This window comes from Rhinopithecus bieti, unplaced genomic scaffold (genome assembly GCF_001698545.2).
Source record: "Rhinopithecus bieti isolate Rb0 unplaced genomic scaffold, ASM169854v2 scaffold_41274, whole genome shotgun sequence".
In the NCBI taxonomy this organism is placed as follows: Eukaryota; Metazoa; Chordata; class Mammalia; order Primates; family Cercopithecidae; genus Rhinopithecus; species Rhinopithecus bieti.
In genome coordinates this window covers 297,115-310,045 of record NW_016816882.1, presented here as the reverse complement: position 1 = coordinate 310,045, position 12,931 = coordinate 297,115, and the positions used below count along the sequence as shown (strand labels likewise).

The following is a 12,931-nucleotide window of genomic DNA, read 5'->3' as shown; positions in this document are numbered from 1 at the left end:
ATTAGCCTTCTCCATCAACATGACAAACCTCTAACTCCAACATCCTAATGCAAAATTTGCTTCAAAAACATTTATTGCTATATTCCATTATCTCCTGGTTCCCAATGGGAAAGTTAAAATAAACTAGAATTTGGTTGAGGAAGCTTGAGGTTTTATTTAATTTAAAGCAATTAGCTATTTGTTGTGAGGACTAAGAAAATAAATATACAAACTAATTTAGAAAATATTAGGGAGTTTCATGCATATTATTGTAGAAAATGCTGCTTATTCTCTGTCACAGGAACAAGTACATATAATTATGAGTAACCAATAATCACAATGAAATACTGCCATGAGAGATGAAAGTTCATTTTCCCCACAAAGAATGAATAAAGTAATTAAAATACCATTTCACATAAATCCTACACTGCACAATTTTGAAAGAGCTCCCATTTAAAACTAGCTTTATAGCTATTCTAATGGCCAACTGATAATTTTATAGTCGAATTAGAAGCTGATTTTACTGATTAATTAAAATAATAGCAACTATTTGAAAAATGCACTTCTTAAAGGATATTAAAAAACAACCAACAACATTTGGAAAATGCGATTTCTCTGGTGGCGGATACGCAAGGCAGCCTACTCAACTGTTTTTCTTTTTGATGTGAAAGACAATCTTAAACCATTCATTTTGAGACAGCAGTCAATTTATGCCATGTTTCCTAATTATATTTTAAAAAGCCCAAGTGTTTGTAGACATAGTCAAAAGAAAAAAAGCAACAGCTAAAAAGGTGCCAATGTGCTTCAAACATCATCACTGGACAGGCCCCTGCATTTTCCTTCTTGAGTGAACCTTGCTCTGAGTGCTCTGGTTTCAGTTGTGCTCCTTCACAACACGTTCATGAGGGAGGCAGGTAAAACTACCCAGGCTCAGGGTGTGAGGAATCGTCAAGGAGATAACAGATGCTAAGGTTTTGTGCACACTCAACCCCCACTCCATTCCCAGTACAAAGCAAGTATCATGACCTGTGGCTAATGGGACTGTGCATTCCCAATGAAGCTCTCTGGGGGAACACTGACCCGTATGTATTCCTCCCCACCGCCCGCCCCAGCTCCTGGCAATTCTGCATCTATGGGCTCACTGGAACAGACTGGTGTCATAAATAACCACCCTGCAAACATTCTTGAAAAATGGGGGTAGAAATATTAGATTAATAGCACAAACATAATAATATCAGGGTTGCAGATTTTATCAGGGCCCTTGCCTGCTTCTCCTAGCACATGCCTCCATTATCATTCCCTATATAGTCTCTGGCTGAAACACTCAGGATCTAGCAAACACACATCTTCATTTCTTCTCTATACAGCTGCCACTGAAGTTCTCCCCTTAGCCCAATGGGTTTTTATAAACTTCTGTGGCTTTTTCTTGGGAAGAGAGTAATGCCAAGATGCTATGGGGCCTACATCCTGCTACGATATGGCTTCCCGTCAGCCTTAAAGTTACACACCTTGCACCTTTGAGATTTACGTTACCTCTACCCAAACGCAGTATAGACCTGTGCTGCCCCATATGGTGGCCATCAGTCACATGTGGCTACTTGAAATATGGCTAGTCCAAATTGAGATTCACTGTTAAGTAAAAAATAGATTATGAAGACTGGGTACGAAGAAGTGAATGCAAAACATCTCATTAATAATTTTTATATTTCTTAGAAGTTGAAATACTTTGAAACTATTAGGCCAAATAAAATATGTTATTAAAATAGATTTCCCATGGCTGCTAGAAAACGTAGAAAATATGCAGCTCATATTATTATTCTATTGAACAGTGCTGGCAGAGATGCTTGCTTGCTTCAGGGGAGCTGTCTGTTCTCAGGGGGGCCTTACCACAAACAGTTACACCACCAGGCAGTTATGACGAAGGGCAAGAAGAGCAACAAGTATGGCTTGAATATCCTGTGTGCCAGGCGCTAAACACACATCATCACAAAAACACCAAGCAGCAGGTAATGTGTTATCACTGGCGACACTGAGGTTTGACAGTGGTGATGTGCCTGGAGCCACAGAGCTGGAAGGAAACAAGTCAACCTGGCTCCAAAGCTCATGCTCATTCGAGACCATGCCACTTCTCCCTGGATGTTTTTCAAAGTGTGTGAACTTCTGTTTGATAGGAGAATGGAAGACCACATTTGAGTTGGAGTGTCAAGGACAGAGGCCAGAAAGAAGCAGGTTTGGGGTGCAGAGCTCTTTAGGCCAACTATAGCCTGGGAAATGAGCAGAAGGGGCGACGGAGCTGGCTGGCAGGTCACAGGAGCTACTGATTTGGACAGGCAGGTGGGAAAACCTGAACTGCAGGCACAGGTGTTATCTCAGGGAAGGGGGTGAGGCCGATGGGCCAGGAGGGGCAGAGCCTATTTCACAGGACAGGATGCAGGAGGGAGGTGATGAGGACCTGAAGGAGTGAGGAGGCCAAAAGGCAAGGGAAGTGCCTGTAGTGAGAATTTGGAGCCAGTTGCAAACTGAGGGTGACGTCACAGGTAAGCCAGCAGTTTGAATTATGTGTGAAAATATGGTGCTGTTAACAGAAATGAGGAAGTCAAGGGGGTGGTGGGGAGAACCAGTGCCATAAAAATGTCTGCTGGGCTAATCAATTGCCCAAGCTTTCTAACAGGGCTGAAGGCTGTCAACAAATTATGAAATCTAAGTGAAACTGAAATAATGGGAAAACAATTATTGAGACAGGGATAAAACTACTGTCCTCGGTTATAGAAAAATACCTTTCTCTGGATAAATTCTGAGCAAAACAAGTCGTGGTGGTACATAGCCATTCCCAGCGTTTCTAAGATGCCACTATCTGAGCAGAGTTCCTGAAACCCGTGCAGTGATCCCTCCATGCAGTGAGGCTCCTGGTCTACAGGTGTGGCTTGAGGCTTTCTCCTTCCTGCCCCGAAGCATGAGAGACTGACTGCTGCACTCCCTGCTGGCTAGCACAGAGCACTGCAGGTGGTGGACAGGCCTGCCTTACTCACCTCTGTGTTCCCTGGGACTTCCTGCACAGCAGATGCATAATCCTCATGGGGCATGGGGGAGCTCACCAGGTCCAGCTGTGCTCGGAACATCACCATCTCAGCTTTCAGGGCAGTGGAAAGTGGATGTTCAGATGGTCTGAGGGCAAGATGCTTCCTACGAGGGAGCTGTGTGGAAGTAAGCACCTGGGCTGGCCACAGAGGCTGCACACATGGGCCCCAGCCTGTATATTCCATTTGAAGGTGATTGTTCCTGCCGTTGAAATTTGCCCCTAGCTGGGACAAGATAGATCTTTAGTGCCTTTAGAGAATATAAGGGTTAGCCCGAGTTTCTGTGATTTTGCAGGCATAAAGGTGGATCACAGCACCTTTGAAAAGATCTATCAATTTTTAGAGATCTATTTACAGAATCATATTTGCATTTTAACGTATTCTTCTTTATTCTAATTTTACCACTTCATGGGTATGCTTTGAGGATTAATGACATAATGTAGTTATACAGTTCTATGTTCCCTGGAAAGGCATTTCTACAGAAAATAAATAAGCTTACAATTCAGAAATGCTGACTGAGAATTGCCCATATGGGACACAAAGAGTGGTTCCTTCTGTTGGAGCAGTGCTAATAAAAGGGAACAGGCCACACGAAAGGAAATTAGAGAATCTCTCTGGGGCAGAAACGGCAGTGGGAGCAGTGGCCCTGGCCACCCTTGTTCTTCAGGTTATTTCAGTGTGACACAGAATTAAGTCATTTACACTGTCACAGTTACACTCTCATAGAGATCTGCCCAAGAAACTGTCACTGAAGTCATATATTCCACAGCTGACCTACATGTTCCAGGAACACACTTGCTCATTTGTAACTGCACTATTCAACACCCAGATGTCTGGTGCTGGCAGAAGCTTAGAGACAAAGATGCCTCCAGCTGTAAGCTACAGAGCATCACACTCAGAAACCGCAAAGCATTTGCAGGACCTGGTCTGGGATCTCCAAATTTCCACCTTCCTTGCATTTATAGGCCATCTAGTCAACTGAGGGAGCATGTCATAACAGGGTCTCTCTCGTGCTGAGAAGTTCCACTCTGACTGATGTCTGAATACCCAAGTCTTATTAGTAACCTTCTGAGACTCCCTACTTGACTGCCTCCTTGTGCCTGGCACTCGGAAGCCTATACTCAAAATATAGGGTCATATTCCACTTACAGAGTTGAATCTTTTCATACTCAAAACTATAAATCTTGAATTACAAGACCTAAAAATCACATTTCATAGGTTTCCTAAGCAAACTGAAGCTTTACTTGATCCCTAGTTTGATATTATAGTGCTAGTGATGAAATTCAGGGATATTTCTCTATGGTCCCGGATAAAATGCAGAGAGTAAAGTTTACTGTGGGGCTTTTTTCTTCTCCCTTTTTGGTGGTAATCTTAAAGAACAAAGGAAATAACATTTGTACCCTCCAGATTTAGCTCCTGTTCAGCCCTTTTCAGTGGCCAGGGTAGACAGGGGAAGGGTCAGGGAAGAAACACCTCCAGCCTGGACATCAGGAACTCAGCCTGGAGACTTGCCTGCTCAGCCTTCCTGAACTTCAATTTCTAATCTGTAATAACGGGAAGAGAGATTTCTTCAGGGTTCTTTCCAGTTCAAAGTTCTCTACCAACTGAGAATTGGTCTATTTATAATAGACGTTTTTTGTCTTCTTAGCAATTAAACTTTTAAAAATTTGTCATTTCTCATTACACATTTTCAGGGTTTGAAATGTTCAGTAAATAAGGGAATCTGTTTCTGTTGTTATTGTTTTATTTATTTTTTTGAGAGAGAGTCTCTGTTGCCCAGGCTGGAGGGCAGTGGCGTGATGTCGACTCACTTGAACCTCTGCCTTTCAGGTTCAAGCAATTCTCCTGCCTCAGACTCTCTAGTAGCTGGATTACAGGCGTGTGCCACCACACCTGGCTAATTTTTGTATTTTTAGTAGAGACTGGGTTTCGCCATGTTGACCTGGCTGGTCTCAAACTCCTGACCTCAAGTGATTTGCCTTCCTCAGCCTCCCAAAGTGCAGGGATTACAGGTGTGTGCCACCACGCCCAGCTATGTTTTATAAAGTGCACCAAGTGATATGGATCCTTACTGATTTGGGCTGGGAATTGGGAGGAGATGTTGCTAGATTTCTAAAAATGACCCATACAGCTTCTAACAGCCCTAGTGGTCCGTTACAGTAGGATAGAAAGTAACAGGCTGACTCCTCTCTGGATCAGAGAATAAATGACCTGTTGTGAAGGCATTTATTAACTAGGCTAAGGGGACATGCTTCGTAAACTGTTTTCATCCTGTAATGGCAAGTAACTGTCCAAAAGGCATGTCCACTAAGCTCCTGCTTTTTATAGCACATAAGACTAATTCTTGCCAGACTATTCTGCCCTTTGTTAAACCTTAGCCTGGCCCATCTACCCTTCCTTAGTTACAACTATTATTTTCTTATTAATTTATCATCGAATTAGAAATATGGAGCTAATGATCAGGAAAACAATACGCTTCATTTCATATTCTGCAGTGTCTAGAATCCATTGCTGGCATCCAAACATTTCACAATAAACAGTGGAAATATTTTACTTTGCTATATGGATGAATAATCACTAGCTAAATTGGAAGAAATGTACATGTAGCAGTCATATGAACAAAGTCTATTATTACTGAAGAACAAAGGCTACTTTCTGATATTTAAGAGGGTAACAGAAGTGTGACGGTTTGGGACATCTGGTATGCACATTAAAAAGCAGGCCTCCAGATTCTGTGCAATATCTTCAATGTCTATAGTTTCAAAAAATGATGTTTTCAGGATGCGCAATAACTTGAAACTCCTATTTCCTAGCTTAGAAACACTATTTAATTATCTTGAACAAATGAGTTCAACATATCTTTCTTAGTAACAAGATGTTTCCATCTTCCCTCCATACTTTGTGCCCAGTAGACATTCATTTTATAACCAAACTGGGGAACAACCATACTTCATCCAGCTTTCAAGTTTAAGTACAACAGCAGCAAAAAATACCTTTGGAATAAAAGAAAAATTACCCTAAGCACTCACATATATCAGCACTTAACGAAAAGCTCACTAGGTTTCAACCTGGAAAATGTTCAACACAATGAAGAAAACACAAGAATCATGTTACATATTAGAGAACCATTTTAATTAACAACGACAGTCATACTGTCTTGGGAAAATACATTTGAAGAAAAGTCCTTTTCCCCTCTAAAATAAAGATGTGACCAAAATATAGGCCCTGGGCAGTTATTGTGTTTAAAGCAAAGGCAAGGCATCTTTATAAAACAGCTAAAATTTCTCCACTTAAGTACAGTAAAACTGCCAAACTGAAACAAAGGGAACTAGAAAAAAAAGACTGGATTAATAACTGGGTTGAATTACTTAATACTAAGAATAAAAAATTTCTAGTTTCAAGGGGATAGCAGTTTCTTCAAATTATATACTATTTGGAACACAATGGTTCACTGTATTTTAACATTTCATGATCCTAAGTTGACTATAATTTTCACTTAGGAACGCATAGACCCTACCCACAAAGGCCAAGCACCTGCAAGGCTGGCCATGGTATTTGTGAATGATACTAGCAGAACACTAAAATCTAAGGCTAATGTTCTTTTTTCAAAGGGGACTTTATAGGAGATGGGCACCTGATGGGGAATGCTGGGTGACATGGTCACACAGCACCTTGCAGCCTGAGTTTGGAGCAGATGTGCTTTAGTGACAGTTCAGATTGGGGACTTACTTCCTTGGTTAGGAGTGCTGGTGGCTGGATCTAGGGTGGAACTGGTCTTTTTGTAGGGACATTCCTATGCAAAAATGACCTCCTGAGTGTTTGTATTTTTTGCCTTTTCAAGTTATATAAGATGTCTTCTTGCTGCTTTCTGGATAACCTTGTTGTCCAGCCTTAACCCCACCAGGTAATGAGCTTCCTGTCGTGTGGGTTCATGCACATGACTGCGACTACTTTGTATGGAATCTGTACAGGAGATTCAAGCACTGGATGGATTACTGAACAAAATGAGTTCTGAGGTCCCCCCCAACCCTGTGATTCTATAATTAAAGACGACTTGAGCATTTGATGTAAGGAAGACTTAATGAGAGAAGAAAGAAGAGTTCAAGGATCTCTTGATGTTTCCATGCTTTAAAATGTATCAAGGATCAATCACCCTTAAAATATTACTGAACATCAGTTAAGGTTAGTACCACTAAATTGTAGGACTGGAAAATGTGAGCAATTTTGCTGTCTCTATAAAGCTTAGACTATAAATACATGTACACACACACAAAAAGCAACGATGCTAGATTTATATTGTGACTTGTTTCATATTAGTTAGACAATGTTTAGGTATAAATCAAACACAGCTGCCATTTGGCTTTTTGAACTGGAAACTCATTGCTGAAGTCTTCTGGTCCAACCTACTTTACTTATGGCAACTGCGTGAAGTGTTTGCCCACTGACCACTCTCATTTCAATGTTTTGAAGAAAACATTTGATAATCAGACCACATGTCAAAATAAATGATTAGTGGTAAAAGTATATAGTTACAAAGCAATTCTTAATGTCTCCTACTCTATAAGTATGGCAAAAAAAATTGTTTCTTATAGCCTAAAAGCTACTGGCAGATATTTTCAAGAGAAATATCAGAGGTACTTCTTAGTTTTACATTAGAAGTGATATGATCTATTAGGAAAATAGCTCTTTTTGAATTAGAAGATACTTATATCCTCTTTTCAAGCCCAAGGTCCATGTCTTAAAAGATCTCATGTTCTCAATAAAATAAGGAGGAAAGCATCTAAATTAGCACTCAATTCCAGAGTGTGCTCCAGGTAACCTAGTACATAAAAGTCCTTGGTAGTAAAGTCGGGCTCTACTTAAAGTAAATTTGACTTATTTTTAAATGTAAAGAAAAAAAGAGCACACAATCATGTACTTTTCTTCCTGTTTAACACTAAACCTTACAAATTCCTTGAGCTCAGCTCAGGAAAGGCACTGTAATAGTCTCTCCCAAGGAAAAACCTCAAACAGAAATTCAGAAAAGACTCATTCCCCCTTTATAAGAGGACAGAAGAGCAGGAAAAAGCTTCACATTAAGGATGTAAGGATCAAGTCATGATGAATCTGGCTAGTTAGATTTGAGGAGAAGCTATGTTTTCCATGTCATTTGTCCCTGCATCGCCACTGCTGTCTCAGGGAGCAGCGCACACAATTGTCTGCAGCCCTCCTGGCTGCATGGTGTTACTATGGGAAGACAACTGGACATGACACAGGAAGTTCAAAGTGATGGAAAGAGAGACATCAGACAAAGCAGGAAAGCACTCATGTACTACAGATGATTCTGTCTCCTCTATGCCTCCCTAACAGGCGGCTCAGGGTAAATTTGTGGGCGTAATCACGGTGATTGTGTTGACTTCTAGGATGAACATAGCTACATTTCAATGTTTTAAAAATTCTGTTTAGCTTGCTCTAATTTTCATTTTATAGCTACATGTACATGTTAGCAAAAATAATTTGTTTTTTGGTGAGATGCCCCAAAAGCATTTTAGAAAGTGGGAATATTAATTTAGAAGCACTGAAGAATTAATATTCGAAATACATTAAGGCAGATAGTCCATTCCAGACTTATGATTATTTGTAAAGTATATTCCACGTTTGGTATTTTGAGTACAAGGGAATATTAATGTTGTATTTTGAACATTAATATCTTATGAGAAAGTTGATTCCCCTTAAATATTGGATGCAGGATGGTTTATTCATTCCCAAGGGTTACAGAAACTACAACTCTGATTTCATACTGGAAACCTGGGGGAGAACGAAATTAATTGTGAAGAAACGTTGTTTTAAAATTTTAAATTAAATATCTCAAGCATGAAAAAAGGCAAAGAAAATATAAAACAAACACCCAGGTATGCTAGCTTTATCAAATATTAACATTTTGTCTTATGTATTTCAGAGTTCGCTAAAGAAATAGAGCTGGAATACAACCCGCAGTCCCATTTTCCTCCTTCCTCTTCACAGAGGTAACCTCTATCCTGAATCTATTTTTATTATTCCAATTAGAAATTTTAATTTTATTGCATGTGCATATATCTATATCAATCTACATATTTAAAAACTTTATTCAAATTGTATTGCTCTGTAGTTATCATTCTGCAAGTATTTCTAAAGCTATACGTATCTATGTTGTTATGTATAGTCTAATGTGCTTATTTTAACTGCTGTATGTGGTTTTGTTGTGTGAGAGTACTGCTATTGATATAACCATCCTTTTGCCAATGAATTCTTAGTATTTTCCCTGAATTATCTATTACAAACAATGCTGTCATCAATGTGTCCTCCTGCAGAACCATTCTTCCAGCTCAATCTCAAGTATCCTTGAATCCAGCCACTAACACTGCAACATCCAGGCGTTACTTACTCCTCCCTCTCTCTCACTCCCCACATCTGACCATCATGCCCAGACCATGAAATATTTCTGACTGCTCCATCCTACTCTTTCTTTTCCTCAGTGAAATAGTTCAAGCTGTTATCGTTGGACTGTTGGTCTGTTCACAGGTCTCCCAGACTCTCCCACTTCATATCAATCCTCTACCCTGCTGCCTGCTGGAAGGCATTTAAAGGCCTAAACTGGCCATGCCATACCCCAGTGTCCCCACTGCATGTGGGACACAACTAAGTTCCTTATAAAAATTCCCTAAATGGCCGGGTGCAGTGGCTCACGCCTGTAATCTCAGCACTTTGGGAGGCTGAGGCGGGCAGATCACCTGAGGTCAGGAGTTGGAGACCAGTCTGGCCAACATGGTGAGACTCCATCTCTACTAAAAATACAAAAATTAGCTGAGTGTGGTAGTGCATGCGTGTAATCCTGGTTACTCAGGAGGCTGAGGCAAGAGAATTGCTTGAACCTGGGAGGCAGAGGTTGCAGTGAGCTGAGATCACACCATTGTATTCCAGCCTGCAGAGCGAGGGGTCCGTCTCAAAAAAAAAAAAAAAAAAAAAGTTCCCTAAATGAAGACGTGATATCGTCTCTCTGGCCTTGATTTCTTTATTTTTTTTTTTTTTTTGTTGGAACAGCGGGCCTCACTACTTGTCATCCAGGCTGGAGTGCAGTGGTGTGATCATGGCTCACTGCAGCCTCAACTTCCTGGGCTTAAGTGATCCTCCTACTTCAGACTCCCAAGTACCAGGGACCACAAGCACGTGCTACCACATCCAGCTACTTATTTTTATTTTTTGTAGAGGTGGGATCTCCCTGTGTTGCCCAGGTTGGTCTTGGACTCCTGGCCTCAAGTGATCTTCTTGCCTCGGTCTCCCAAAGTGTTGGGATTACAGGTGTGAGCTACCACACTTGGCCCTTCACTAAGCTTTAATACGGCAGCCCCCTCTTGTTGGTAGCTCCAGAACTATATCCCATGCTGTTTCTGCGCTTGTAGCTGGAAAGACCTCTGCCTCTCCAGCCAGTGCTTCCTAATCCTCTAGGCCAACTTTAGTTTCATGTCACCCAGGGAACTTCGCTACCCATCCTCTGTGCCCAGTGCAACCTCTGTTGAGTGAGACTTGCCACATTTCCCTGACATTCACAAAACCACCTGTGTTCCTCACCAGTCTGAGGGTGACTTAAGCGCAGGCACTGGGTTTTATTCCTCTTTCTATCCCTGGGGCCTAGTAAAGTACGTGGGAATACAAACAGGCACTCAGACACCAGCTGAGCTAACATGAAAGACAGCCAATCCATTAAGTATATTTTATTCTCTTAATAAAGGAGAGTCTGTCTATTTAAAACAACTAGATTTACTATGAAATACATAGTAAAAAATGTGGTATTTAGTCCTCCATGAAAAAGACATCTGTTAGCTGATATTTACAAATTATTAAGTACAGTAACTGATACTAATAGAGATGACCACATTGTAAACGGTTTCTGACTCATCAGACGAAATAATACTCAGCCGTCACAGTTGTGAGCACTATATATATCTTATTATCTACTACCTGGAACCTCCAACTCCTCCACAGTGCCACTATACAAGGGCAGAGTCCAGTCTGTTTTCAACATTTCCTCTAGGACAAGATCACATTCTATACCTACCTGTAACAAGCTCCCTTACTTCTGCATCAATAGATTTTCTCAACAGTCGCAACAAGGCAGGTATCCCACCAACATTCTTCATTGCTATTTTATTTTCATCTGTAGACTTGCCAAAAACGAGGTTTCGAAGGGCACCACAAGCATTCTTCTGAACTTCCAAAACTCTGTGGTCCAAAAGGTCAACCAGATGCTTGATTCCCCCTAACCTACAAACCTAGAATGAAAAATACTAGGTATCAGGCCTAAGTAACATGCAATTAATCAGTGATCAAACAGAAGTCTGTTATGGAGAGATCACAGGATGTGGATATCTCCAGACCATTTCAAAGGTTACTTTTTATTCCAAATAAGACAACTTTTATAAATTCTAAGGAGAGGCCAGGCGCAGTGGCTCATGCCTGTAATCCCAGCACATTGGGAGGCCAAGGTGGGCGGATCACTTGAGGTCAGGAGTTCAAGACCAGCCTGGCCAACATGATGAAACCCTGTCTCTACTAAAAATACAAAAAACTTAGCTGAGTGTTGAGGCACACGCCTGTAATCCCAGCTACTTGGAAGGCTGAGGCACAAGAATCACTTGAATCTGGGAGGTGGAGGTTGCAGTGAGCCAAGATTGTGCCACTGCACTCCAGTCTGGGCAACAGAGCAAGACTTTGTCTCAAAAAAAAAAAAAAAATTCTAAGGACACTTTCTTAGCTGATACTTTTCCTGGGTTCACGGCTTAAAAAAGAGATAGGAGATATAGGTGGTTTAATATTCATTGGCAGGTGGCACAGTCCTCCTCCAACCCTCAGAGCACACAACAAGAATTGTGCTTTCACTCCAGCAGGGCAATGTGCAAATATACAAACATAGCAAAGCTATATGCAGGGCTTGAGACAATAATAGGAAATAATTTTTGACTTAAGTTATTTAGTTTCTAGAATGAGTTCTCTAGGCTACTCTCCTTAAATTTTCTTCCATTTGTTAATGCATTAGTACATTACTTGAGTATTTCTGGGCTTTATTTACTACATTCACTTTTAGGTCTGGAGCTGTATGCTGTTTTGCATATTAAAATGATGAAAAACACTTCAGTTTTATATAACACTGTGGGTCAGAAGAAGGTTTGAAACATTAAAGAAAGAATCTGTATGTTATATAGAATTATAGCCAATAACCAATAACTTGCTATGTTTCTATAAATACCAAAAAAACCCTGAAATAAAATATTCACATATGTTTAGCATTAGTGATGGTTATAATCCTCTATAACTTATTTATAGTTGGCATCAACCTGACTAGAATTCCATAAAACACATGAGCTCACTAGTTCAATGAATACTATAATTTTTACCTAGTAATTTTTTTTTTTTTGATACAGAGTCTCGCTTCCAGTCTGGAGTGCAGTGGCTCAATTTCGGCTCACCACAACCTCTGTCTCCCAGGTTCAAGTGATTCTCCTGCCTCAGCTTTCTGAGCAGCTGGGATTACAGGCCATGCGCCACTATGTCCAGCTAATTTTTGTGTTTTTAGTAGAGATGGGGTTTCGCCATGTTGGCCAGGCTGGTCTCGAATTCCTGACCTCAGGTGATCTGCCAGCCTCTGTCTCCCAAAATGCTGGCATTACAGGCATGAGTCACTGTGCCCGGCCTAAAAAATATTGTTTAAATGCAAGTTAAATTGATTTTTGCTTCATGATTTTATAAATAAGCTAATGAAGTAGACATATGATTTGAAAATGCTGAAAGCACTCCAAGAAATATATTTATCCTAGTTTTTCCTGAGAGATGCTGAAATGCATAGTTAAGTGAAAGAGTAT

At 40.6% G+C, this 12,931-nt stretch overlaps 1 protein-coding gene across 10 annotated transcripts in view; it reads right to left on the bottom strand.

The window, feature by feature from the left end:
• The window catches only part of PKP4 (plakophilin 4), a 236,480-nt gene that overhangs the window by 27,619 nt on the left and 195,930 nt on the right, over nt 1-12,931 (bottom strand). For all 10 annotated transcript variants that reach the window (XM_017855440.1, XM_017855445.1, XM_017855447.1 and 7 more), the window contains one exon: nt 11,131-11,344. In XM_017855440.1, the coding sequence (XP_017710929.1) occupies nt 11,131-11,344 (214 nt within the window). The remainder of the gene's footprint in view (nt 1-11,130; nt 11,345-12,931) is intronic.